Genomic DNA, 24,840 nt, shown 5'->3' with positions numbered 1-24,840 from the left:
TTTGGGTACCAATGCTGCAAGAGGAGATGTGGGGGGCTTGAGGGTGGCATCTCCCCCTGGCAGCTGGGACTTTACTCACGTGTTGCCCTGGGCTCTCCTTAGGGTTTCCTCTTCTGCATGGGACTGTAACAAGTAAACCTGGTGTCTACTTGGACAGCTGTATTCTTGCTGGAGCTGAAAGGCAGGAGGAAATCCCTGTTTCCACCTCATTCCATAGCTCACACAAGCAAAGCTCCATTTCTCCCTGCCTCTGTCCCTACTCATTTCTTTGAGAACAACTCTCCTTGTCCTGCTCATAGCTTTGCCAATATCCTTTCCATTACCACATATAAAATGAAGTTTCACTGCCTTGTCACAGAGGTAAAGCTGATTTTTCACCTGCTTGGGAGGCTCTGAGTGGTGGGGCTTTGCAAGGCTGGCTGGGGGTGCAGTAGGATGCTGCCTGGATGCTACCTCTTGCTCTGGGAAGAGCTGGATGCCTGTTGCTTTCCAAAATGGACCATTTCATCTTGATGTTTCAAGGAGAGCTTCAAGCTTTCAAGGACTGGTTGGATGAAGCCTTGAGCAACCTGGTCTAGTGGAAGGTGTCCCTGCCTGTGGCAGGGGGGTTGGAACTAGATGATCTTTAAGGTCCCTTCCAACCCAAACCAGTCTGATTCTAAGTTTAGGCAAATGGGGAGGTAGCTTTTCCTTGCCTCTGGGCATTTTGGAAGGGACGATGGGTTTCCAGCAGGCTCCCAAAAGCAGAGAGAGCAGGTGGGAACAGGCTTCACAGGGGGGTTTGAGGGGGGAGAAAAGCCACTGATCAAATACACTGTGGTTTATCTCATTGCTTGCAGGCCACTAAAGCCATTTGGGACTTAAGCCCCCCCTCTCCCACCCCAAAACCAGAGAGGTTCTTGCTGGCAAGCTTGTGATGGACCCCTGGGCCCCTGCCTGGCTGCCCCAGCCCTGGGAGAGGCAGGCAGCCCGGGGGGCTTGGGGAGAGGCCCACCATGGCCACCCACCGCAGCCCAGGCGGCAGCTCCTCCGTGCGGGGCCCCCGCCTCGGCCCGGCTCCTGGGACGGGGACCACCACCCCCGGAGGGACGCCCGCAGACCGGCTTCCCGGGCTGAGCGCTATGAAAGCAGTCACCCCAGCAGGCCGTACTCCAGGTGAGAGCTGCCTTGCTCTGCGATGCTCGCGCTGAGCCCCCCGCTCCTTGGCATGGGCAAAGTGGTGAGGGCTCATAGAGGCAGGGCACGATGAGGTGATGTCCAGCTATTAAAGCAGCTGCGACTTCTGTATTTAAGGCTGCTTAGCAGTTGCAGCTCCGTTTTCTTCTTACAGCTGGGACTTCTGTGGTTGCCATTTTACAGGCCTCGCCTCGGTCCCGAGGTGCATTTTTTTTGAAGGTCTGATTAACTGCAGTTTGTTCTTACCAAGTGCAAGGTGAACAATAGAAATACAAATGGTAATATAGGAGCAGAAGGGAGCTTGCAAGCTCAGCTGCTGAAACAGCGTGTGGTGGACAGATGAAATGTGGGCTGGAGGATGCTCTCGGTGCTGAGAAAGATCTTTGAGGGCTCCAGCAAATTTGGGTTGATTTGCCTGAGTTATTGCCCTCTGAGTTATGGTGTGGTTATGTGGGGTTTTGTGCTGAGGGTGTGCGATGCTCACACCAGGAAGGTGGGTATTGAGCAGGGCTGACCAAATCACCATGTAAATTGTGAAGGGTTAAAGTATGTGAGTGTTGGGTGGGTGGTTTTGGCTGGGGCTGGGCTGTGGTGCAGGGGGAGACCTGCAGTGGTGGACACAGCAGCTCCAAAGCTTGGTGGAGAAGGTGCTTTTGGGGGACCTCTTCTAAAATGTGGGTGAAAGTTGATCCCCATGACAAGTTCACACCATTGAGCTGAAACTGGGCAGCTCCTGAAACTGCAGTGCACAGCTTTCTCATAGATGGGGATGGGAAAGTAGCTGAACCTCCTGCTGCTCTTTCCAGGTGTGATGCTGGACCAGTTCCTGGCCCTCCTGCTGAGCAGGGGACCCAGCTTTATTTCCATCACCCTTTCTGCCTTCAAAGGTCCCATCCAGGGAGCGAGCCTAACCCTAGATGTGGTCCAGAACCTGGAGCCGTGCTCTTTCTTTCTCAGATTAAGGATGTGTTGTGTTTCAGGCAAGGATACGAAGACCCCCACTGGCAGTATCCAGCAGCCAGCTATGGGGATGACTACACCTACCAAAGCCACCAGTGGCAGCCGGTGGCCTGGCTGGATGACAGAGGTATGGGCTTATCCTTTGGGTCTAGCGATGGAAGCAACTTGCTTGCAGAAGAGGCGATGCTTTCTCCAGGATGGGTTCTTCTCCCAGGGCTTGCACATCTCCAGGGCTTTCTCCTGCCCACACTCCTGGGCCGTCAGTGCTGTTCTCCCTGAGCAGCACTGCCATCAGTTTGCGTTTGGGAAGCGTGAGCAGGAACTAGGGGCACCCAAGGGAATGTCTGATCTTGATCTCCATGGCTAAAAACCTGTGTCATTCCTGGTTCCAGGCTGAACTTGATGCCAATGGTGCTGTGTGATCGGGGTGGCTGGGGCCTCGTTTTTGCTGTTTCTGGAGTTCCTGGGCTGAAGAAAAGGGGAGGGAGGAAATAGGAAAGGACATCAGTGCTGTGTTGGCAAACGTGTACAGGGCTTTATCATACCTCCAACTTGTCGGGCTAATTTGGAAGCAAATGGGGTGTGCATGACAAACTGCCTGACTCATTGCTTTTCTTTTGCAACTTCATTATGGCTTGTTGCTCTGGAGGGCCACCACTAAATCTTGATTCTCTCTAGATCTGAGACAGGGAGAGCCTTACGGCAAGAGTACCAACTACCGGGACCAGCACTACTACAGAGGTTACCACCCCAATCTGGCCACCATTCCCCCAGGGCAGGACAGGTAAGGGTGGGGAGTCTGAACATCATCTGGTGCAACCATCTGCTGCAAAATTAGCATGTTTGTGGCTGGTCCCAAAATCTCTGACCTTCAGGGTGTCTCCTTTTGCTCCCATCTGCAGGACACAGACCTATGACTCCTACAAGGAGAGCTACGTCCCGGCTGCCAAGAGGGAGTGGGCAGGGGGAGAAACCCTTGGCAGCGATTCAGGGGAGGCTGGTGGCCAGCCCCGAGAGGTAACCTCAGGATGGGCAGGGGTGGAGGACAAAAAGCTTGGGGATCTCCTAGAGATTTTGGGAGCAATCTGTGTCCCTCCTCCACGAGGGAAGGAGGCTGAAGACAAAAGGGCTGCTTTGCTATGTTGCACTCAGTGCTTAACAGTCTCTGAGGATTATTATAGTGGGTTATTAGTATGTATGAACTCCTTATCTGCTGGGCTCTTGTTCTCCCAGGCGTGGGACTGTACATTGCTCCCACACAGGGACAAGAGCAGGACAGAAATCCAGGCTTGGTGGGATGCTCTTCTGCATCCTCCCTAGGCAGCCAAATGCTGTATGTCATTATCAGCTCTGTCCACCAAGTCCTGCTCCATCACACTTGTGTCCTGATCACTGTGTTTTGCCAAGAGCAAATTAAAGGATCAAATCAAAGCTGCTGTGGTGGTTTTGCCTCTGGGCAATGCTTTTTTGAGTTCCCAAGCCTTGTCTGCTGGCTGTGTTGAGTCCATTATAGGGCTAGGAAAGCTGTTGGGCTAGACCAGTGGCTGATGCAAATTATTTTAGAAGCTATTTGGTATGACCAGGGTATGTGCCATGATGAACCCAAGATGCTGAAGGGCATGAGCTGCTCAGATGGGAATCAGCTGTGCTGTGCTTCTGCTGGTCACTTCCATGGAGCAGCACAGAGCCTGTCCCCCTGCCCTGGGAGCAGAAAAGCAGCAGTGTCCCTAGTTTCTCAGCCAGATTTGTGTTTTCTCCCTTCCTTGCAGCCCCTGGGCCAGCCCAGCCTGCTCCTGCAGTACCGCGAGTCGGGGCTCAGCTCCAGTGGCTACGAGCTCAGCCAGTACATCCGTGATGGTGCCGACCACTACAACCCCATGCTTTCAGGGACCTGGAGCCCAGCACAAGCAGGTGAGCTGTGATGGGGCCCTGGCTGCCTCTGACAAGGAGGGAGCAAGGAAATAAATGGCTGGCATTAGGAGATTTGCTGTCTCACAGCTTGGTCCTTTCCTGGAGGAGATTGTGCAAGCACGAGGCATGACTGGGTGGCTGCAGGGTGGGTGCGTGGTCCGGCAGGTAGGTGCCAGAGCTGCCATGCATGTCTTCTGCTTTTAGACTGGAGATCAGGAAAAATTTCTTCACCAAAAAGGGTTGTCAAGCATTGGAACAGGCTGCCCAGGGCAGTGGTGGAGTCCCCATCCCTGGAGGGATTTAAAAGCCGTGTAGATGTGGTGCTGAGGGACATGGGTTAGTGGTGGGCTTGGCAGTGCTGGGTTAATGGTTGGACTCGATCTTAAAGGTCCTTCCCAACCAAAACTGTTCTATGATTCCATGCTTTAGGGGATGACAGTTCTTGCGTATGGGGGGTCAGTGGTGGGTTACTTAAGTTGGGGGGCCAGGTTGGGATCTGGTCACATCCTCCATAGTGGAGGTGGTGTGGGGTCAGGGTGAGGGGACTCATGGTGGCCTGTGTGTTGTTGCAGGGGGGCCCTTGAAGTCCAGCCCAGCCCCAGTGGTACCCCTCAAGTTCTCGCTGCCGCACATGGCAGTGTGCTTTGGAGCTGGAGGCCAGCTGGTGCTGGTGTGTCCCTACCACCCTGCCGAGGGGCAGCTAGCCCATGTCGAGCTACACAGCCTGGAGGTATGCCACAGCCCAGCACCCCAGCCCCGCCTTGGTCCCCTTGCTGGAGTGGCTACTTTTGCCCTGAGAGATGCAAACACTGTTCATCACCCAAGCAGCCTCCTTAGCAGCCTTCCTGTCCCCTGCTGCCATCTCATCTCCAGCCCACATGGACCCTTGAGTCTGTATCATGCCAGCCTGTGCCTGGGCGTTGCTTTCAGCCTTCAGGCCCTGCGTCCTGCTCCTTCAGCTCTGTAACACTGTCATCTGTGTCCTGTTCACAGTGATCCCTTCTGATAGGGACAGATGTGGTCCGTACCTCTCTGAAGGAGAATTCTGCTCCAACACAGAGGCTGTATCCATCCCTCCTCTACCACAGCATTTACGTCTCCTATTTTGCCTCCCAAAGGAGGCAGAGGCCATCTCAACAGGCATTTCTTTCCTGGACCTCAGCGTTGGAGTCCATGTGATGGTTCAGGGTCCATGCTCTGGGGTTACCTTAAGACAGCACAGAGAATGGATTCACCAGTACCATTGAACCCTTGGCCAAGGCACTGACTTTCAGCTAGCCCAGCTCTGGGCTGGCCTCATTGCTGGAGTCCAGCTGCTGAATTTGCTCTTGTTTTTTAGGTAATCCTTCATGACATGAAAGAGCTGAAGGAGCTACAGGGCTTCCCAGGGCCCCTGGCCAGGTATGCTGCACCAGCAGGTCCAGGAGTTGTGTCCTCCTGGCTGTGCTGGCATGGCTGGCCTGCGAGAACCTCTCCTTTGGGACGAGACACAAACTCAAGGGAGACTTTTGGGTCCCCATGGTTGTGAGATCTACAGAGGCCAAGCCTAGGTTCAGTTTGGGAGCCCAGCCCCTGTGCTGCAGTGTAGGTTGGCTTGGATTGTGGGAGATGGTTGTTTGTTTGTTTTTTAATATTTATAGGGTGTGGGTTTAGTGTGGTTTGTATGTCTGACCTTAATTTGTACTCATGTCCCAGAACACTGATTTTTAGGAGATCTCTTTGGATGTCTAAAGCCCTGGGTCAACCTGTGGTTTAGCTTTTCCTAAGGTTTTTGTCCCCTGAGACTGTTGAGCATGGCAGGGTCAGACCCAGTGTGCACCTTCATCCAGTGTGAGCCTGGGGATGAATCACAGCATATTGCATCAGGCTGTCTCTGTATCACACTGGTTACACCAGCATGTCTTCTGGTCACTCATAAACAAAGCAAGGAGAGAAAAGGAGTGTGCAGAAGGAGGAAAACCATTTACTGACCAAAAGATCTGCATATGCCCAGAAGCTGGGTAGAAGACCTGGACGTTACTACTTGTGCTGAAGGGGACATTGGGAATCACCATATGATATGTTGGTGGGATTGAGTCAAGATCAGCATCTTCATCCCCAGTCCCTCTTCCCTGGCTGGTCTTGTGTCTCAGCAACCCTTTCTTTACAACTGTCTGATTTTATTGTAAGACAGCAGTTCTGCCTGGCTTGCACAGAGCTTAAAGGGTTTATGTGGTCACAGGGGTGTTTTTCTCCCTACCCTAAGCCAGTTAAATAAAAGTTACTGCCTTTGTGTGTCCCTGCTCCTGCAGCCTTGGACATCCATGGCTATAACAGCAGCACAGCAAAGCAAAACTGAGGTTCTTTGCAGATGGCTGGATGAAAATATGATCAGGAGGGCAGAGAGGGGGTTTGAGATGCACTCTGCATCCTTGAAACACAGAGATCTGCAAAGAGTCATCATAATGATAGAACTTAAGCATTTTTGAGCTTGGTGTGGCTGGTGTGGTATGTGGTCATTGGCACTGGGGATCTTCTCTCCTCCATCTCTCTTTGAATCTTTGGCATCCCCATCAGTGAACCTGGGGATGCTTTGAGTCTGAACGATGTCCTGGATTGCTTTGCCTTGGGTTTCTTTTGATGCCTGCCTTTGCTGCTATAGGGAAGATCTGCACAAGGTAGATGTGATGACATTTTGCCAGCAGAAGATAGCTACGAGCTGTGATCTCTCAACACAGAGAGGCAGAGATTCAGCTCTTCTCTGGAAACTCCTGGTCCTCCTCTGCCAGCAGAATGGGGTAGGTGTCCTGTGGAAGGCCCTGACCCTTTTGATCTTACAAGTGAGACAAATTATATGCCCCTTAGGTGCCTCTTGATCCAGTTGCTATTTTCAGGGGAGTTGTACCTTAAAAGCATCCCATTCCCATAATACTATCAATCAGTTTGATACTGCCCAGATATTTGGATCAAACCCTTCTCCATGATTGCTTTTCACCCTTGTGGACTACCAACAACCCAATGCTATAGCAGATGTGGTGCCACCTTCATTGAGGAGCCAGCACTTATGTTTAAAAGGGGATTATTCCCTTAACCCAATGAAATCCACCCAGTCTAATCTGTGGCTGCTTGTTGGAAGCAGATGAATTAGATCTTCAGAGTGAGTGCTGTGAAGGTCTTGCTAGTAGTGCTGAAGCCTTTGCCCTCCAAAACTGCATGCTGGTAGCCAAGGCTGGTCTTGTCAGGGAGATGTGCTAATATGAGGACACAAGTGTAAGGGTGTCGGACTGGAAGTGCTGTCAGCCTTTGCTCATGGGACAGCCTCCATGGGCCTCACTCCTTCCCTTCCCAGTCCATGGTGGGCTCAGACACGGCTGAGCTGCTGATGCAAGACTGCAGGCGCCAGAAGTACAACAGACAAAACCCTGCGGCAAACCTGATCGGCCTGACTGATGATGAGTGGATGTCACGTCAGCCAGGGACACTGGACCTCATCACAGGGGAGGTCCCTCCCGTCGTGGAGACACAGGCACAGATAGTGGAGAAGTTCACCAAGCTCCTCTACTACGGCAGGAAGAAAGTAAGTGGTGAGCGGAATCCAGGACACAGGGCTGACTTTTTTCTTGGCCCCTTTGGCCTCTTCGGGCAGGTTTTAAAGCAAAGAGTGGTCAGGAGGTGCCTTGTGGTTGTGGGATCAACCCTTCAAGTTGTGTTTGTACAGCAGGACTTATGGCAGTGATTTTCCACCATTGGGAATTGGGATGGGGCTCCAAGTGGAGACAAGATGCAGAGGCTTTTACCAGCACTGCAGGTTTAGTTGCAGCTATGTGATCTCAAGGGATACTAAAGGCACAGGGAGAGAGGAGGGTTGGATGCAGAGAAGCTTGGGTGCCCAGGCTGGGATCCCACAGTGGTGGCACTGAGAGCTAACAGGCAGCACAGACCTGGAAATCCAGGAAAGACAATATTGCTGTGACAGTCCCAGTTCTTGTCATCATGCAAGGCAGAAAGGTAAAGAAGCCTCTGTGAACATGGAAGAGTTTTTTGGAGAGTATTAGTTAAATCCAGAGTAGTTATCAGGGCTCGTCTCTGAGCTGGGTGAACAGAGGGTCCCCAGCAGTGGAGGAGGACAGGGAAAGCAGAATTAGTGCAAATCCTTTTTCTTCTCCACCTTGGCTGCAGGATGCTCTGGTCTGGGCCATGAGAAACCAGCTGTGGGGTCATGCCCTCTTCCTCTCCAGCAAGATGGACCCTCGGACCTACAGCTGGGTGCTCACTGGGTAAGTTGGAGAAGCTAAAGCGAGATATGATGCTCTGTGACTGGCTTCCCAAGCCTGTTATCCCTTTGGGTGCCCTCAGCCCCAGTGCACTGAAAAAAGAGCATCAATTTTAGCTGGACCCTTTCAGAGGGGGCAAAGGGAAGAGGGGGCATCCATCCATATGGGCCTGAGTCCTTTGGGCTTTCTGATGGACAGCAGAAACCAAGTGGGGGCTGAAAAGCAGAAGCAAAGCCATTCCCTGGAGATATGGTGTGGATTTATTCTGAGTCTTTGGCTTTGCCCTTGCTGTGCTAGCAAAGGCAGCCATTGGGGTAGGGGGACCTGAGCCATCTTCACTGCGATCCAGCCTGGTCTGAGCTGTTCATCCCACTCCTATGAACGTTTTCTGGTAGAATTAATGTACTTAGTCTGGATTGGGTCAATCCCTTCAGGGAAAGTTAAGCAGAAATTTTCTGTCTTGTGCAACCCGAATCCTTTTAAGGAGGTTTTATCCAGTGTTGTCCTGGAGACTTGCCTGCTCTGGAAGTAATGCAGATCATCAGCCTGCTGGGTGGATGATCCTTTCTGCCTTCTCCAGGAAGCCCCCCAGGCCATTGCTTTCCTGGGGCATTTGGGATGTGCCGTTGGAGATGAATGAGGGTTTGGGGTCCTGGCATGGCAGCCCTCTCTCTGCTGTCTCCTCACAGGTTCACCAGCACACTGGCCACCAATGATCCCCTGCAGACCCTCTTCCAGCTCATGTCGGGAAGGATCCCTCAGGCAGCGCTGGTCTGTGAGCAAGAGGCATACCCATGTGCTGTCACCTGCCTGTGATGCCCACCTCATGGTCACCATCTCTGCTCACTGTCCCTCTCCTGTTGTCTCTCTCCAGTGCTGTGGGGATGCCACATGGGGAGACTGGAGACCCCACCTGGCTGTGATGTTGTCCAATAAGGCTGGAGACATGGAGCTGAACCACCGGGCCATTGTCACCATGGGAGACACTTTGGGTGAGCAAGACACTTTGGGTGAGGCCGTTGTGAGCAGTTATGTTCCTGCTGTCTTGTTACAGTTGGGTGGACACCTGCAACGTCACCATGCATGTCCATGCTGGCATGGATGCATGTCAGTGTTGAAACGGGCTGTGCACACCTGTACCCCAGGAGCTATCAGGCTCAGACAGGTCCATTAGCTGCTCTTTTGGAGATGCCTAGAGTGGCTGGCCCCAGGGGGGCACGTGTGACTGCAGGGACTGAGACTTGCTCCCAGTGGTGGGGATCTTCAGGAGTTTCATGCTGATGACTGCACCGTGCAGAGGTGAAACTGGAGCTGGGCACTCTGCACAGGCTCCCCTGGTCCTACCACTGAACTGAAATCACCTCCTTGGCACAGAAAGCGGCAACTGCGGGAAAACAGACAAAAAATGGGGAGAAGGGATGGCTCAGGGTCTGAGTGGGCAGGGAAGAAAAGTGGGGTGGTTGGGTTTGGGTTTTCACGTGAGCTTGGGGGCCTCCAAAGCAATGCTGACCATTGCTGACCTCTCTCAGGACTAAGTGTTTTTCTTTTTTCCTCCCATCCAGCTGGCAGGGGAGCAGTCGAAGCATCTCACTTCTGCTACCTGATGGCAGATGTTCCTTTCGGTTACTTCGGGGCGAAGGCAGACCGTATGGCTCTGCTGGGCGGCAGCCACCGGTGAGTGAGCCCAGGCAGGCGATGCTCTCACCAGGGTGATGTATCCCACCTTCTCCCCATCCCCGAGATCTCACTTTTATGCAAAAGCAATCTCAGTTTGTGGGTTTTTACTGCTCTGGGCCTCTCCAGCTGCAGGCTGGCACAGCAGTGGAGCTGTGAAATCTGTGTGTGGGGCTGTCTGGGGGCAGAGCTCTGCTCCAGTGTGCTGAACCTGCCCCTCTCTCTGCAGTCAGGTGTTTGCCCAGTTTGCCAGGACAGAGGTCATCCAGCGGATGGAAATCTTTGAGTACTGCCAGCAGCTACGACAGCCTGAATTCTTCCTGCTCCCCTTCCAGGTAGTAGAGAACATAGAATCGTTTTGGCTGGAAAGGACCTTTAAGATCATCAAGTCCAACCATTAACCCAGCACTGCCAAGCCCACCACTAACCCATGTCCCTCACCACAACATCTATGCAGCTTTTAAATCCCTCCAGGGATGGGGACTCCACCACTGCCCTGGGCAGCCTGTTCCAGTGCTTGACAACCTTTTAGGTGAAGAAATTGTTCCTGATATCCAATCTAAACCTCCCCTGGCCCAACTTGAGGCTGTTTCTGCACATCTGCAGCTCAGACATGCCTCCAAACACGCATCCATTCCCCTGAAGCCAGGGATTCAGGCTGCTCTACAAGGCTTGTCCCCTCACTGGGCTTCAGGAGCGATGGGGAGGCTGCCCTGGCTGAGGGACTCCTCCAAGGAAGGGCTTTGGGCAGGTTTTGGGGCACGGTGTGTTTGGTGCTTGCTGGGGTCTGGTTGCACCTGACTGCTGCTACCCTGGGCACTGCACAAATTGAGTGGATAAATGAAGATGGTGGGCTGGCGTGCTCTCCCCACCACCCGTCTGCTGGCTCTGGGCCTGTCTGGCCTTGTGATGGTGCTGTGGTTTGGGGAATGAGGCTGTTGCAGCCCCATGGAGATGGGTGGCATGTCCCTAAGTTGCAGGTGACCTCTGGGTGATGAGACTCGTGTCCCAGGGTGCTCTGTGCCAGGGCAGAGGGACCTGTGGGCATGAGCGCCTCCTTGCTCACTTATGTCTGTTCTGCTTCCCTCTCCTGAGGTGTACAAGCTCCTCTATGCCTCTCGCCTGGCCGACTACGGGCTCCCAGCCCAAGCCCTGCAGTACTGCGAGCACATTGCCACCGTGCTCCTGGACCAGGATCCAGCCAGCCACCCCGTCCTGGCCCAGCAAGTGCTGAAGGTGAGTCTCGTACCCCCCTGCATCCTTGGCAGGTTGTGATACCTATTCAGAACCCGGTGCGGTGGGAAGTGTCCTTGGGGTTTCTCATGGCTTGGGGGTGCTTGGCAGCTCTGAGCAGTTTGCTGCCTGATATGTGCTGAGCACAGCAAAGCCAACACCTCTGTGGTGTCTCTAATACCTGTAGATTTAGGGTAGAAAACAAAGGAATTGTGTTGACTGCCAAGTAGGAGCAGAGTTATTTGGAAGCAAAGGATGTTTTCTATTCTGGAGGGGCTTTTTGAGCCTTTAAATGGCCTTAAGGACTTAAGGAGCTGAAGTGTGCGTGCTTGACATTTCCCCTCCAGCACATCATCCCACAATTGCAGATACCTGCTGGGGGCTCTTTTGGGGTGACAGTGAGCAGGAGCATGTCCCAGCTCGTAGCACTGAGCCCAGCTCCTCTGTGTCGTGAGTGGGTTGCTGGGGCAGGGAGGGGAGAAGCACAGTGTCCCAGGTCCTCTGAGCAGGTTGGAGCAGCCTTCCTCTGTCAAGAAGGGGGGGCAAAAGCTGCGGTGCTGTGAGATGAGGGGCAGTGGGGATGCCTGTCTGAAGGAGGTGCTGTAGAAATCACCCAAAACTCGGCTGGAGCAGCTCCCCCACCCCATCGCTGAAACCTGTTTACTAACAGCCTCTCAGATCTACCGTTCTGCTGGGGATAATGCTTCTCCGGGGAGAAAACACTTTCATCTGAAAAACTAGTGCATTCGTAGATGCTCTTATCTTTGATGTTTTGGACTGTGTTACAAATTACGATACACATTAGTGTTTGATTAAGACTTCCCCTCTTTTGAAGCTGGGGACGATATACAACCAGGTGCTGGTTCATTAATATTGGATCAAAGTGCGCATTAGCTTTTGGATTAAACATTCCCCCCGTTTAGGAGTAATCATGCTCATAATTTCCTCTTTCCTGCAATTGATTTAGGATGAACACACGTGTGTGTTTGCAAAAAGACGGGATGGTGGGTCTCTTGGCAGCGCAAGCTCCTGGCTGGGTGCTGGGTTACTCTGCTCCCTGTGCCTGTCCCGTGTCCTGAGCCGGGCTCCAGCCATGTGGGTCATGTCTTGCTGTAAGCTCCTGGAGATGGGAAGTGTGTTTTGTGCTGGTTTAGGCTTTGGTTTTAAAAACTTTGGGAATAGGAAGGAATGGGCGATGGGGAGTGGTGCTGGGGGGATAGCTGAGACCTGTGTGGCTGTGGAGGGTGGCTGAGCTGCAAAGTCATCTCTGGAGGGGTTTTGGTGGGCCTTGATGCGGCAGCCTCGTAGCAAAGTGTAGAAGATAAATGAGTGTGAGGGAGCTTGATAAATGCCCAAGAAGTGGGTTAATACCAGTAACAGAAAACTCAGTAAAGACTTGGATGAAGAGCAGTGCTTTGAGTGTTCTCCCCTCTCATCCAGCTGTTAAAACTGGACCTTTGTCTAAGCAATTTCTCCAGACTGGGACTGAGCTCTGCAGGGAGCCCTCTCTTGCAGGAGAAATTAAACATGCAGCAGCAATACTGCAGAGAGGGACCTGGGGGAGACAGTGGAGCATGGAAAAAATTACTGAGCAGCAACGTAACAGGGTGCTGTTGCAAAAAAATAAATGTGATGTTATAATGTTATTCTGGGCTGTGAGAGCAGGAACAGCATGTGTGAGACAAGGTGATAAATCCCCCCGTGCTCTGGTCTCGGGGGTCTTGACTGGGGCACTGTGTCCTGTTCAGGATGCTGCTCTCGGAGATGGGGCCAAGTTGGAGCAAGTGCAGAAGAGAAGAGCAGGGGAGATAAGAGACTGAGGGGAAAATGACCTCGGAAGAAGGCCTCAGGGTTATTTTTTTCCAGGCAAGATATGCTGGGGGAGGAAGGGGTATGGGGGATGTGATAACAGTCCTCTGGCACGCGGGAGGCTGCTTGTCAGGGGATGGTGCCTGCCTGTCCCCGCAGCTTCTCTGGGAGCTGGAATTGAGAGGCTTAATTTGCAGCAGGGAAGATTTCACTCAGATATTAAGGAAAAACTCTTTAGCTCTAAGGACCTTAAGCATCAGGACAGGCCTGGGAGGCTGTGAAATCTTCTCCTTGGAGATTTGTAAGTGCAAATCAGACGAACACAGGCTGGTGTGGGCACACAGGGTTCTCTTGAGTGTCAGCAGATGGATCAGGTAACCCCAGAGGGTCCCTCCCAGCCCCGCATTTGTTTTCTGTGTGGTTCTTAGGGATGGTAATGCTTGTTGCAAAGCGAGGTGAGGAAATGGCCGGGAGAGCCCTTAGCTGAAACCCTGCAGGCTCCCATCCATCCTCGTGGGTCAGGTATGGGGTTGGTGCACAGCCCTGGGAGCTCGGCTGTTCCCAGGGCTCCTGGTGGGGTGTCCTGCAAACCTGGTGGTGCCATGGGCGGGCTGTCAAGTGGGATTAAAGGTGCTTGTTTACCTCGGAGGAGAAAAGGATGGTAATAGTTACCTGCCTCTCTGATGTGAAGAGCATCTTTGACATGGGTATGTTGACATCTCTGCGGAGGCGGCTGAGGTAGCCCTGCTGGGAGGCTCTGTGGGGCACGGGACAGGCCAGCATCTCTCCTCAGCCATGCAGGACAGGGCCTAAATCTTGCACAAGAGGCTGGTGTTCCTTTTACCCCCATATTATGAAGAAGGGCAGTTCTGGTGCTATTTTCCCATGGGCCTCTGTGCCCAGCCATGTACAATTGCTGCGAGGGTCGGTCTCTTCCCCGTGGAGCTGCAATGTGTGACGAGCCCCGTTGCCCTCCTGGCTCCACAGCTAGCCGAGCGGCTGAAGCTCTCCGACCCGCTGCTCCTGGAGATGCCAGAGCAGGACCAGACACTGGAGCCCGACTGGCTGGTGCAGCTCCGTGCCTGCTGCCGGGAGTGGGAGGTAAGGTAGAGCAGGGGTGCTGGAGGGCATCTGGTCTGTGCCCTGGTTTGGCTGCAGGAGCATCCTCCTCCTCTGCCCTGAATCCGAGGGGCTGGGTATGGAGGTGTGAAGGCTGTTGTTACCTGGGTGCCCTTCCCCTTGGCTTGTGAGCTCAGACATATGGTCTCTGCAGCTTCAGCGGGAGCATGGGGGTTGCAGTGCCCAAGGGTGTGAGCAGTGAGGGCTGCAGAGCTTCCCATGGGGCAAAACACTCCTTGTCTTGGCTCCAGGAGGGCAGTCGGGCCGCTGGGTGAATGAAGATCTCTTGAAGTGAGGATATTGCAGAGGACACTGGTGGGCTGTCACCTTGCAGATGTGTGCTCTGGGGTCCCTTAACTGTGGTCTGGTCCTTGGATTAATGCTCTTTGTTCAGGTTTCACATCTGCTTTTGGTTTCGTGCCCTTTTCTTTCCCCAGTTTCCCCTCCTGCTCGCTCTCAGCAGAGCAGCAGTGCTGCAGCCCCAGTCACTTGCTGGGAAAGAGCTGTGACTGTGCTGGTATGGGTCTCACCTGCAACCTGGGCTCCCGCAGCCCGTGGGGAATCGTGAGCCCAAGACCCACCAGCACCACACTTCCCTTTACGTCAGCTTTGTGCTTTCCTTAGCCTTTGTCCTCTGCCATCCCTTTTCCCATGTTTTGTCACATTTTCCCTCTGACTCCTTGCAGGTGGAAGATGACCTCCCTCCAGAGGTGGCACCCGCTCAGCCAGAGCCCTCCTGGGCTGCTGCAGTGATGGCAGGTAAAGAAAACAAGGCAGCAGGTTGCAATCGCCGCAGCGGGCTTCTCCGCACGTGGGGTTGTGCTGCCACGGGCTGGGAGGCAGCTCCCCGCTCCCCGGAGCGTTTCTCAGCAGCTACTCGTTGCTCCTCACATCCCCTCAGAGCTCAAAGTTTGGCTCCTGCCTGGATGTGTCCCTCCGGCGTGGGGCTGCCGGGGATGGGCTGTGAACAGAGGGGTTGATGCTCGTGCCCTCCCTACGGAGTCTGAGGAATTGGGCCTAATTACTGCAGCCTCGGGAGTCCCTGTGGGCACTGTGGGAGAAGAGGGTCTTCTCCAGGCAGAGCCTCAGGGGAGACAGCTCCGTTCCCAGGCACTCCTCCGAGGATGCAGATTGGAGCTGAACTAAGGGGATTTCATGCTTGCAGAGCAAAAGATTTGGGAATGAGCTCATCCCTCTGCGTGCTGGGCTGCAGCGTGCCTGTTGGTGAAGCCCCATGGCTTCCCCTTCCCCACTGCCTCTTTTAGCCCTTTGCTTTGCCTCTTGGTGAGCCCAAGAGTCCCCTTCCAGTGACAGTCCACCCAGAGAGACAAGAGACATCAAGAATGAGGGACATGAGCCTCCCCAGGGTGGCTGGCAAGGGAAGGGCTGGAGAGCTTTCCTTTCCTGGCTGGGCAGCACGTCCATCGGGGTGTCCTATGGAGAAGTCAGAGGCTTGGTGGCCCATGGGCATTGCTTCACAGCCACCTCCAGCAGCAGGATGCCCTGGCACAGCCTGCTGCTCCTCACTGCTGCTCAGATCTAGCTTTCTGCTGGGAAAGCTAGCACCGATGGGTGGAGAATAAAGGCTGGTGCAGACAGGAGAAAACATGACAAATTCCTCCAAGCCACTGCTTCCTATCTGCTTTCCCTGCTGCTGCCAAAATCCTCTTCAAAGAGCTCTTGCAGGCAGTAAAAAGGATCATCAATCCTGATTGCCTTCTGCCGCTATCACAGCTGAGGCTATCATTATCCTTCCTTGGAAAAAAAGTCACAGGTATGATGGGATGGCTTCTCTGAGCAGCCAGATCTGCTCCATGTGGTCTCTGCAGCTCGCTTTCCCAGTGCTTGGCCCTTTTCATTGAGAAGGCCATCCAGAGTCACCATCTGAGGGACATGCATGCAGAGAAAGCTGGCTTGGTGCTGAATTCATCCAGCTCGGAAAGACAAAGCCCAAATCAAGGTGCCAAGCTGGGATCCACGTGGTTGCAGCAACCTCCATCTCCTTGCAGCATGGGCTGTCCTCCCTGACTTCTTCAGGCTGAGCCTGCCAGGCAGCATGGAGCTGAGCATCCATCCTCCTCCCTGTGCATCTCAAGCATCTCCATGCTGTGCAGGAGCAGCTCACGGGTGCGAAGCCAAACCTCAGCCGGCTGGAGGCAATGCCGGCAGGCAAAGCAGAGGGTTTTGTAGCACTGCATCCAAGAGGTGCCATGGTCTGTCCCCAGGCTTAGACCCACAGGGTCTGGGACCTGCCTGGCCGTGTCTAATGGTGGTGGGAGAGAAACTTCCCGTGCCCAGCATGTTTCTGGCTGAGCTGGAACAAGCAGGACCCGCAGCTGGGACTGACGGCAGTGTGCTGCCTGCGCTGTGTCTAACATCAGAGCAATGTGTGTCTTCAATAAAACAAACCCCACTTGCTCAACCTGCTTTTCAAACAACAAAAAAAAAAACCCTGAATGAATGTGCCTAAAGCAACAAACTCATTTGTGGGCACTCCTGTGGAGCAGGAATGAAGGCTTGTGGCTTCCTGGTGAATTTTCTTTCCTGCTCAGGGTGTGCAGCAGGAGTGGAAGAAAAGGCTGGAGGCCCCGGGCTCCTTTGAGCTGCGGGGCGTGTGCTGCTTGTGCTTGGCCTCTTTGCTTCCATAGCGTTCCCCTTCTGAGTTCATTTGCAACCTCAGGCATGTTCCTGGGAGGTTTCCCCCCCATCTTTCACAGCCCACCTTCCTTGAAGCCTCTGTAAGGTCCCTGCTGCCATGCCCTACCTCCCTCGCCCACGCGTGGTCCCCGGGTCCCTCCTCATGCCCCTGGTTCCTGCTGATGTATAATGGAAGAGGGAAGAATTCTGTGCAACAGCCCGATGAAATTATAAACACTGGAGTGAACTCCTGAGGTGGGGGTTGGTTGTTTTTTTTGCAGATGAAGAGCCTGGCCACGAGCTCCCACAGAATGAAGGCAACCAGTATGACCAGTGGTACCAGCCTACGCCACCCCAGGGACCCAGCTCCCATGAGGATGCGTCTCTCCAGCCCCCAGCGCCTGCTCAGGTCACAGCATTGCCCCTGCTCGGTGTTGGGCAGGAGATGCAGGCCCCCGCGCTTGGCCCAGGGATGGCCACCCCTCTGGGAGGGGGTTTTGCTGAGCCCCCTCCCCAGGTGCAGCCACCGGCAGGTAAGTGCTCTCCAGCCTTGTTTCTCTGCAAAGACATCTGTGCCCAGGGAGTAGCAGTGGGATGGAGCGTACCTCGGTGAGGAGTGATGCCCTATGGCACGTGTGTCACCTCACACTCTGCTCCCTTCACCCAGCGCCTTGTTTCCCTCCAACCTTGCCCCGGTGCTGTGCCTGCAAACGGTGTCCACCAGCACTGGCTGCCCTGGGCAGGTGGGTCTTCATTTTTTGGAAGACCTTGCCCTAAGCAGCAAGGGAGGGCAGTCGCAGGTTGGTGGCACTGCTGCTGCTTCCCTGTCTGATGGGAAAACCACCTTCACGTTCAGGCAGGTTTTTGAGATGCACCCATGCAGCCTTGTGGCTTCTTTCTCCCCTGGTGCCAGCACGGACAGGGACAGTGTCCCGAATGGTCTTTTGCATCTCTTGGGGGGACACCTTGGCCACACGGCCTTGTTCTGGGGTGGGATGATGGAAGCACTGAAAATATCTCTGATAGATAAGGTAGGAGGTCCTCAGGCCAAACCCTGACTGTGTCCTTCCCTCTGTTCCACAGGAGAAGCTGGGGAGCCCCGGGGTGCCCCGCTGTCCCCCGGGGGGGTGCAGCCATCCATCCCAGCAGAGCAGGTGAGTCAGGGGTCAGGGACACCATCCCATTGGGGGGCCCGGGGGGATTTGGGACTTGCTGGCTCATCCTTCCATGCACTTAACTTGCATGGAAACCCCCCGTCGAGGTGCCAGCCGTCCCCTCAAGGACCCAACAGGTTTAGGGTAGCCGTCTCCAGCCTCCTACCTCTGGGACCATGGGCTGCCCACTGCACCCCACTGTGGGTGCTGTCCATCCCCACCTGCTGTGAAAGGGACACGGGGGTTCCCAGGGATGCTGTCCATTGAGCCTGGCACGGAGGAGTCCTAGGGACACTCTGATCATGCTTGGGGTGTCTCCTCTGGGAACACCAAGTGGCAGCTCCCATCTCCGATGGCAGGAGGAGTTAAAGGCAAGGGCTCGGACCATCTCAGAGACCTCCACCATCTCTTTGGGAGATGACAGCCAGCCTTCCTCGGAGAGCGCAGCTGAAGACACCGCTGAAGAGGCGGCACCAGCAGAGGTGGTGAAGCTGGGTGAGGATAAGGTGAGTGTGCCAGAGCCAACATGAAGCCTCATGCTCTGAACTTGCCTGTCCCTGATGTTGGCCATGCCTGCCCTGACCTGGGCGAAACGGTGCCCGCTCCTGTCAGCACAGAGGGGCATCTGGGTGGCCGTGGCATCCTCCCCTTCTCGCCCACTTCCATTGACTCTGACAACCTCCATTTCCCAGAGCTCTGGATTCAGGTGGTTTGGCTGGTTTCGGTCGAAGCCCACCAAGGAAACATCTCCCAGAGACGCATCTGAGATGGCCCCAGACTCCCCCACGCTGGGATTGCAGGTAGGGGACAAAAGGCTGGCCTGTCCCTGGGTGACACCCAGGGTTCCAGCCACAGGGACAGGTGACACATCTCCCCTTTCGCCCACCATTTCTCCCTCCGTCCTCATGCAGGTGGCTGGGCCGTGCTCTTCATGGCTGTAGCCGCTCTCTGTGGGGACTGAGAGGGACCGGGAGCCCTTTTAGCCTGGAAGTGGATCCTTGATTAATAATAATTGTAAATTTACAAAGCTGCTTTGATCTGGGAGGTTCTCTGAGCACTTGGCAAGCTCTGCGGGGATCGCTTGCCCTTCACTGGAGCGGAAAGCAGCAGCTGTGAGCGGCACCGCTTGGGCAAGTTTTAGGAGCTGGAGGAAGGGAAAACCTCTTTAATTGGAAGCGCAGCAGAGAGGGGGAAGCAGCCATGTGTGGTTATCCCAGCCCTGGCCGAGTCCCTCAGGGTGTCACATCGCCAACGGTGTGCTTGGAGGCAGATGGTGGAGCGAGGTCCTTCCCTGGAAGTTTCCTCCTGGTTGAGCATGACCTACAGTCCTGATGCAGGAAGTTTTGGGGTGTTCTTCCAAAACTAGCAGGAGATATGAGGAACAAAGGATGACCCATGGACTCTGGTGGCTTTTTATGCTGTACACAGGCTCAGTGTCCAGCCTCCTGCCTAATTCTGAGCTTTGCAGGTGATTTAGCTTTGTGATAGGGGTTGCTTGCCCTGACACTGTAGCTCCCCCTTAGCTTGGGTGCCTGTAGCTCTTGGGGTACCTCTCCAGCAGGGTGGGTGCAGAAAGCGTGGTGTAGCATCTGGTGCAGAGGTCTTCTCACCACGCAAGGAGCTTCTGCTCTAAATAGGTGGATGTGCTTTCAGGAATGGATGTTAACATCCCCACCTGATGCTCCTCTCGCAGCTGGGACAAACCCTTTGGCTCAGCCTCTGTCCAGAAACCCTGGTAAGTGCTGTGTGGGTCCCCTCACCCCTCTCCTTGTCAGCCTTTGAGAAGCTGCTCCTCTTAAAATTAAGTTTGTTGGGGTTTTTTTTGTGGGGTTGTATGCCCCAGGAGGAATGCAAGGTGAAAATACCTTTCCTGTTACTCCAGTGTCCATTGAGATGAAAGGCTCGTGGGATGCAGATGGTGGGGGATCAGCAGGAGAGCAGGTGAGGAGAGGAGGGAGGTGTATGTGTGTGTGACGGGGGGGTGTCTGAAATCAAGGGGTGGCTGTTAAATTACTCTCCCTTCACCCCTTCCAGACTGGCTCCCACGAATCTCCCCCACTGCTGAGGACAGTCCCCCTCTTCAACCCCATCCAGGTCTCTCAGGTGAGAGCATCCTCCTGGGGTGCTTCTGGGTAGGGCTGGGGGTGGCTTTTGGGGTGATGCCAGCTTGCCTGCGGTGGGATATAGGGGTTACCAGCCCTGGGTGTAAGAGTTTAGTGGTTATTAGAAAATAAACTGGGGGAGGACAGCGATGGGGTGGGGGATGTTTGTGTCTGAGGACGGCGGGTGCACGTTTTAGGGGTTACAACCCTTTCTTTACACCCTCTCTCGCTTCCCAGCTCGCCGCGGCCTCCTCTCGACCCAACCAACCCAGGCTGCTTTCCCAACGCCGCTACCCCAACCCGCTGTGAGCGGAGAAATCAACAGGGATGGAAAGTTTTTTAACCAAAAATGGTGTTTGTGATTATTTTGGAAAGGGGGTGGCAGAGGCTGGGCCTGCGGCCCCAGGGTGGCAGAGGTTGGGCCCGCGGCTCAGCCCAGCCTCTGCCACCGGTTTTGTGCATTTTGGGGGTGTTTTAAAGTCATAAAATGTGGGAAATGGATGAAAAAGAGTGTCCGGGGGAGAGTAGTCTGAATTGGGTTATGGGACGATGCCCCACCTCACCCATTGGACTCAACCGTGGCCGGCCGTGAGTCTGTCTCAAAGCACCGCGGGGCCACGGGCATCCGCCGGGGCTCCGTGAGGGTGAAACCCCGCCCACGGGAACCCGCTCGGCTTCTCCTGCCCAGGCCGTGCCCACGCGGTGCCCCCGCCTTGCTGGTGGCTCACCCGCCCCTCGCGGGCGGGGCTCTGCTAGAGCCGCGGGCGGCCCTTCCCTCAGACCTTCCCCGAGGCGGGGCCGCGGGTGACGCGCACCCCGTGCGTGGCCTCGGCGGTGAGCTTCCCCCAGACGCCTCCAGGTTCCCACCCTTTTCATATATATAAGCTCACTTCTCTGTTTGCTTCTAGCTCAGGGTGAGGCGCCGGCGCTACCCAGCGTGCACTGCGCTGCATGCTAATTTAAACCCGCTCCCTCGTTGGAGGCGGAGTCGGAGGGGGGAGCGCGGGGGGGAGAGTGTCCCGTTGCGGCTGTCCCTGTGTGGAAGGTAACGCTGGGGCTGGCAGGGCTGCGGGGTCCGGGCCCACTCGTGACGGGCTGTGGGGCCAAGTGCTGTTTGTGACGGGCTGTGGGCCTTGGGCCTACTCGTGATGGGCTGTGGGGGCCCCCCTCGTGACAAGAAGTGGGGCCAAGAGCTGCTTGCAGCAGGCTCTGGGGTGTGGGCCCACTCATGACAGGCTGTGGGCCTGTGACAGGCTGTGGGGCCAAGAGCTGTTTGTGGCAGGCTGTGGGCCTGGGGCCTACTTGTGATGGGCTGTGGGGCTGGGTGGGGGTCCTCCTCGTGACAAGAAGTGGGGCCAAGAACTCCTTGCAGCAGGCTCTGGGGCCAGGGCCTACTCATGATGGGCTGTGGGGCTGAGGCACACTTGTGACGGGCTGTGGGGCCAAAACCTGCCTGTCACAGGCTCTGGGGATGGGGCCCACTCATGATGGCCTGTGGGACTGTGGGCCTGTGACAGGCTGTGGGGCTGGGACCCACTCATGACAAGAAGCGGGGACAAGAACTGCTTGCAGCGGGCTCTGGGTCCAGGGCCCACTCATGACAGGCTATGGGCCTGTGACAGGCTGTGGGGCCAAGAGCTGTTTGTGACAGGCTGTGGGCCTGGGGCCTACTCGTGATGGACTGTGGGGCTGGGGGGGAGTCTCCCTTGTGACAAGAAGTGGGGCCAAGAACTGCTTGCAGCAGGCTCTGGGGCCAGGGCACACTCATGATGGGCTGTGGGCCTGTGACAGGCTGTGGGGCTGAGGCACACTCGTGATGGGCTGTGGGGCCAAAACCTGCCTGTCACAGGCTGTGGGGCTGGGGCCCACTCGTGACAGGCTGTGAGGGCAAAACCTGCAGGCTGTGGAGTTGGGGCCCACTCGTGACAGGCTGTGGAGTTGGGGCTAAGCTGTGATGGGCTGTGGGGCTGGGGCCCACCTCGTGACAAGAAGTAGGGACAAGAACTGCTTGCAGCAGGCGCTGGGGCTGGGGCCCACTTGTGACAAGCTGTGGGGCCAAAACCTGCCTGTGACAGGCTGTGGAGTTTGGGCCCACTCATGATGGGCCATGGGGCCAAAACCTGCCTGTGACAGGTTAGGGGTGCCAGGGCCCCCTTGTGACAGGCTGGGGGGCCAAGGCCTGTTTGCACCTGGCTGTAGGGTTGGGGCCGCTCGTGGCAGGCTGTTGCCCACCTGTGACGGGCTGTGGGACCGTAGACCTGCCTGTGACGGGCTGTGGGGCTGGGGCCCACTCGTGATGGAACGCTCTGCCCTGTGTGCTCTGGGCAGGCCTGGGGAGGTGCAGCGAGGGCTGGGGTGGTGGGTGAACCTGCAGCCCTTGGCGAGGGCACCCCGGGCTGGGCTCAGGGCGGCAGGGGGGGCTGGGGCCCGGCTAGGCAGGGTGCCCGGGGCTGCACAGCCCTGGGGAGCCCTTATCCCTCATCCCTGCTGCCCTGTGAGGCTGGAGGCAGGTGAGAGCAGCAGCAGGGAGGACTTACAGTCAGTGTGGTGATACAGGGAAATGTGGGTGGCTTTAAAACACCCCTAGAAACATAAGTTTTGGGGCTGCTTTGCTTTTTGGGCTGGGCAGACACCCCAAACAAGTGCTCTGAGCACACAGCATCGCTAACCAGGCTCTCCCTCCTTCCAGGGCTGGATGCCTCCAGGTTTGGCTCGCAGGGCTGCACAGGTGGAAGCAACTGGCTGAGCCCGGGGCGCCGCGCTGGGTGAGTCTGGCTGATTGCTGCACGCAAACCCCATGGGTTTCCTGGGGATGTGGGGCTCCTACTCCTGGGAAGCTTCTGCCTCTCGGTGTGGGGAGAGGAACCCCTAGGCCGCGCTGGGGCTGTAGCCCTGCTGAGTGTCCTCACGGCTCTGCGTGCTGTCACCCTGCGCCTTTGTGTCCCTCTGTCCCAGCTGCAGGACGCTTTGGGCAGCAGTGCTGTGGGGCAGCCCTTTGTGGGGTCAATATGTTGCTCCTCTGGCTTTGTAAGGGCTTTTTGCTGTTCTTCAGTCTTTTGAGTTCGTTCAAATGGGCTGAGCTGTACGCAAAGCTCTCACCTGGGGCCTTACACGTCCTGCTTTTCTGAGATTGGATGTGGTGTGTCCTGTTCCTCAGGCAACTTTTTTTTTTGAGGAAAATGATAAACACGGGGCACTTCTTGCTTGTATAAGTTTGCAGATCTGGCAAATACTTTCAGAAATAAATCTTGTGGTTTGGTGGTTGCTTTTCAGATCTTTACCTTCTAGCTCCACTCTTGATCCCTCTGAGGATGTAAGGAGTCAAGTGGCAAAGTTTTTTCAGAAGTAGCATCCTGCAGATTGCCACAGGAGAGGCAGTTCAGTGTGCAGCCACGTGTTGGGGGTGGCTACAGGAGTTTGCTTGCTTTTATGTGGCCTCTTTAGTCTCGGTACCGTGGGGGTATGGAGATCGAGAGTCACAAAAGAGCTAAGAGGCTGCGTCTGCCTTGTCTGGGGCGCACCCGATGCACAGGAGCTGGGTGTCAGGCTTCAGTGAAGGAGCTAAAAAAAAAGGAGAGGCTGTGGGTGATGTTGGTGGCTCCTCACAGCAGGGAGGTGGTGGCTTGGTTTGGGTGCGATGTGATCTTCCAGTAGCTTTTTTTTTCCATGGAAATGTGGATGTCGGGCAGCTGTTTGCTGGGACTAGGAGGGCTGGAGGAGCTTGTTTTGTCTGGGTGTTTCAGGGGTGGTGAATGTCCTGAGGAAAAACTGGGTGCCTGGGAAGTCTGCCTGTGAGTTGCTTTCTTGTGGCCTCCCAGTGAACTTGTAAACCAGGACTAAGACTCCCCTTTCCTTCCCCATCCTCTCCTGAGAGCACTGGGAATGCATTAACCTGATGCTAATTGTTACTCTGACCGACAGCAGCAATTAGGGTCTGTAATCTGAGAGCAAGTCTCTGCTGTGTGGAGTGTTGTGACTGCTGCCTGGGGGAGCTCTCTCCTAAGCACCCTGAGCTGGGATGCTTCGAGGAAGCCCTGGGATGCTCCTAAACGCTACCGCCTTGTAGAGGGAGGTGTGTCTGGGCTCTGCAGGCTGAGGGTGCTCACACTGTGCCCAAAACACTGTGATTTATTTCAGAATTACACACCTGATGTCCTGGTGAGACGCTGCTTCCTCGCTTCCCTGCCGCACGGCAGCATCCCACTGCCCAGCCTCTCCAGGACAGGGCTGCTGAGAGGAGGCACTGCCCTGCCCAGCTCTCGGTTTGGGCATCTGCTTTCCAGATGCTGTCAGTCTCACGTGGGTCCCACTGGGTACGGCAAGGCCATGCTCGTTTAGAACTGTTATTTATTAAAAGTAGTGCCGGGTGATGACCCTGTCTCTGTCCATTCAGCTCCTGGTGACATCTGTGAGGCAGCTGGTCTTAAGAGGTCACTCATTTCCCGTTGCTTAATGATCTGCTGTAGAAAGCAAGCTTTCATTGCTTGCTGGAGTGTCAGTGGGACATGAATATTAATGAAACCTCGGTGGTCCTGTGGTGCTAACTGTCACGGCCGTGGAGGGTTCATTTGGAGCCGCCGGGCAGCGCGGGGAACTCCGTGATGGAGCGATAATAAAGTGTTTGTGAACTCTGCTCCCAGGTGCTGCACAGGACTTGGAACTTGCAGGCTCCTGGCACAGCACCGTGAGACTGGCTCAGCGTTTTCTAAAGCAGGCTCATGCACAGCGGGGGAGGGACTCACCGGGACATTTTGGGTGCTGCAGGTACGGGAGAGTTTGTTGGTTGCAACTTCAGGTGGTAAATGGTCTGGT

At 55.3% G+C, this 24,840-nt stretch overlaps 2 protein-coding genes across 9 annotated transcripts in view; both read left to right on the top strand.

Moving 5' to 3' along the window:
* Positions 1 to 916: 916 nt before the first annotated feature.
* SEC16B (SEC16 homolog B, endoplasmic reticulum export factor) lies at positions 917 to 20,337 on the top strand. The gene is made up of 25 exons (XM_068417005.1): positions 917 to 1,155; positions 2,157 to 2,263; positions 2,815 to 2,920; positions 3,039 to 3,153; positions 3,906 to 4,047; positions 4,620 to 4,777; positions 5,387 to 5,448; positions 6,689 to 6,824; positions 7,376 to 7,603; positions 8,206 to 8,303; positions 8,990 to 9,071; positions 9,175 to 9,292; positions 9,863 to 9,974; positions 10,204 to 10,309; positions 11,070 to 11,210; positions 14,004 to 14,117; positions 14,822 to 14,894; positions 17,054 to 17,305; positions 17,856 to 17,926; positions 18,286 to 18,432; positions 18,619 to 18,726; positions 19,580 to 19,661; positions 19,770 to 19,868; positions 19,953 to 20,029; positions 20,266 to 20,337. Exons 1-25 carry the CDS (start codon positions 917 to 919, stop codon positions 20,335 to 20,337), a joined length of 3,045 nt encoding a protein of 1,014 aa, XP_068273106.1.
* A 702-nt stretch (positions 20,338 to 21,039) lies between these two features.
* Positions 21,040 to 24,840, top strand: part of LOC137672593 (uncharacterized) — a 99,963-nt gene continuing 96,162 nt past the window's right edge. For all 8 annotated transcript variants that reach the window (XM_068416930.1, XM_068416929.1, XM_068416925.1 and 5 more), the window contains exons 1-2: positions 21,040 to 21,073; positions 22,718 to 22,793. The gene's annotated coding sequence lies outside the window, so the exon portion shown is untranslated. The remainder of the gene's footprint in view (positions 21,074 to 22,717; positions 22,794 to 24,840) is intronic.

The sequence above is a fragment of the Nyctibius grandis genome, chromosome 21, assembly GCF_013368605.1.
Source record: "Nyctibius grandis isolate bNycGra1 chromosome 21, bNycGra1.pri, whole genome shotgun sequence".
NCBI lineage: Eukaryota > Metazoa > Chordata > Aves > Nyctibiiformes > Nyctibiidae > Nyctibius > Nyctibius grandis.
Note: the sequence above shows the minus strand (reverse complement) of the source record. Positions and strands in the feature narration are given on the sequence as shown.

What these genes read in the sequence shown, in the direction of transcription:
- SEC16B (XM_068417005.1), top strand. Translation starts at nt 917, where the DNA reads ATGGACCCCTGGGCCCCTGCCTGGCTGCCCCAGCCCTGGGAGAGGCAG. An exon ending in CTGGTGGCCAGCCCCGAGAG is followed by an intron (nt 3,154 to 3,905) that starts GTAACCTCAGGA and finishes CCTTCCTTGCAG; the next exon opens with CCCCTGGGCCAGCCCAGCCT. An exon ending in CCTGCTGCCGGGAGTGGGAG is followed by an intron (nt 14,118 to 14,821) that starts GTAAGGTAGAGC and finishes GACTCCTTGCAG; the next exon opens with GTGGAAGATGACCTCCCTCC.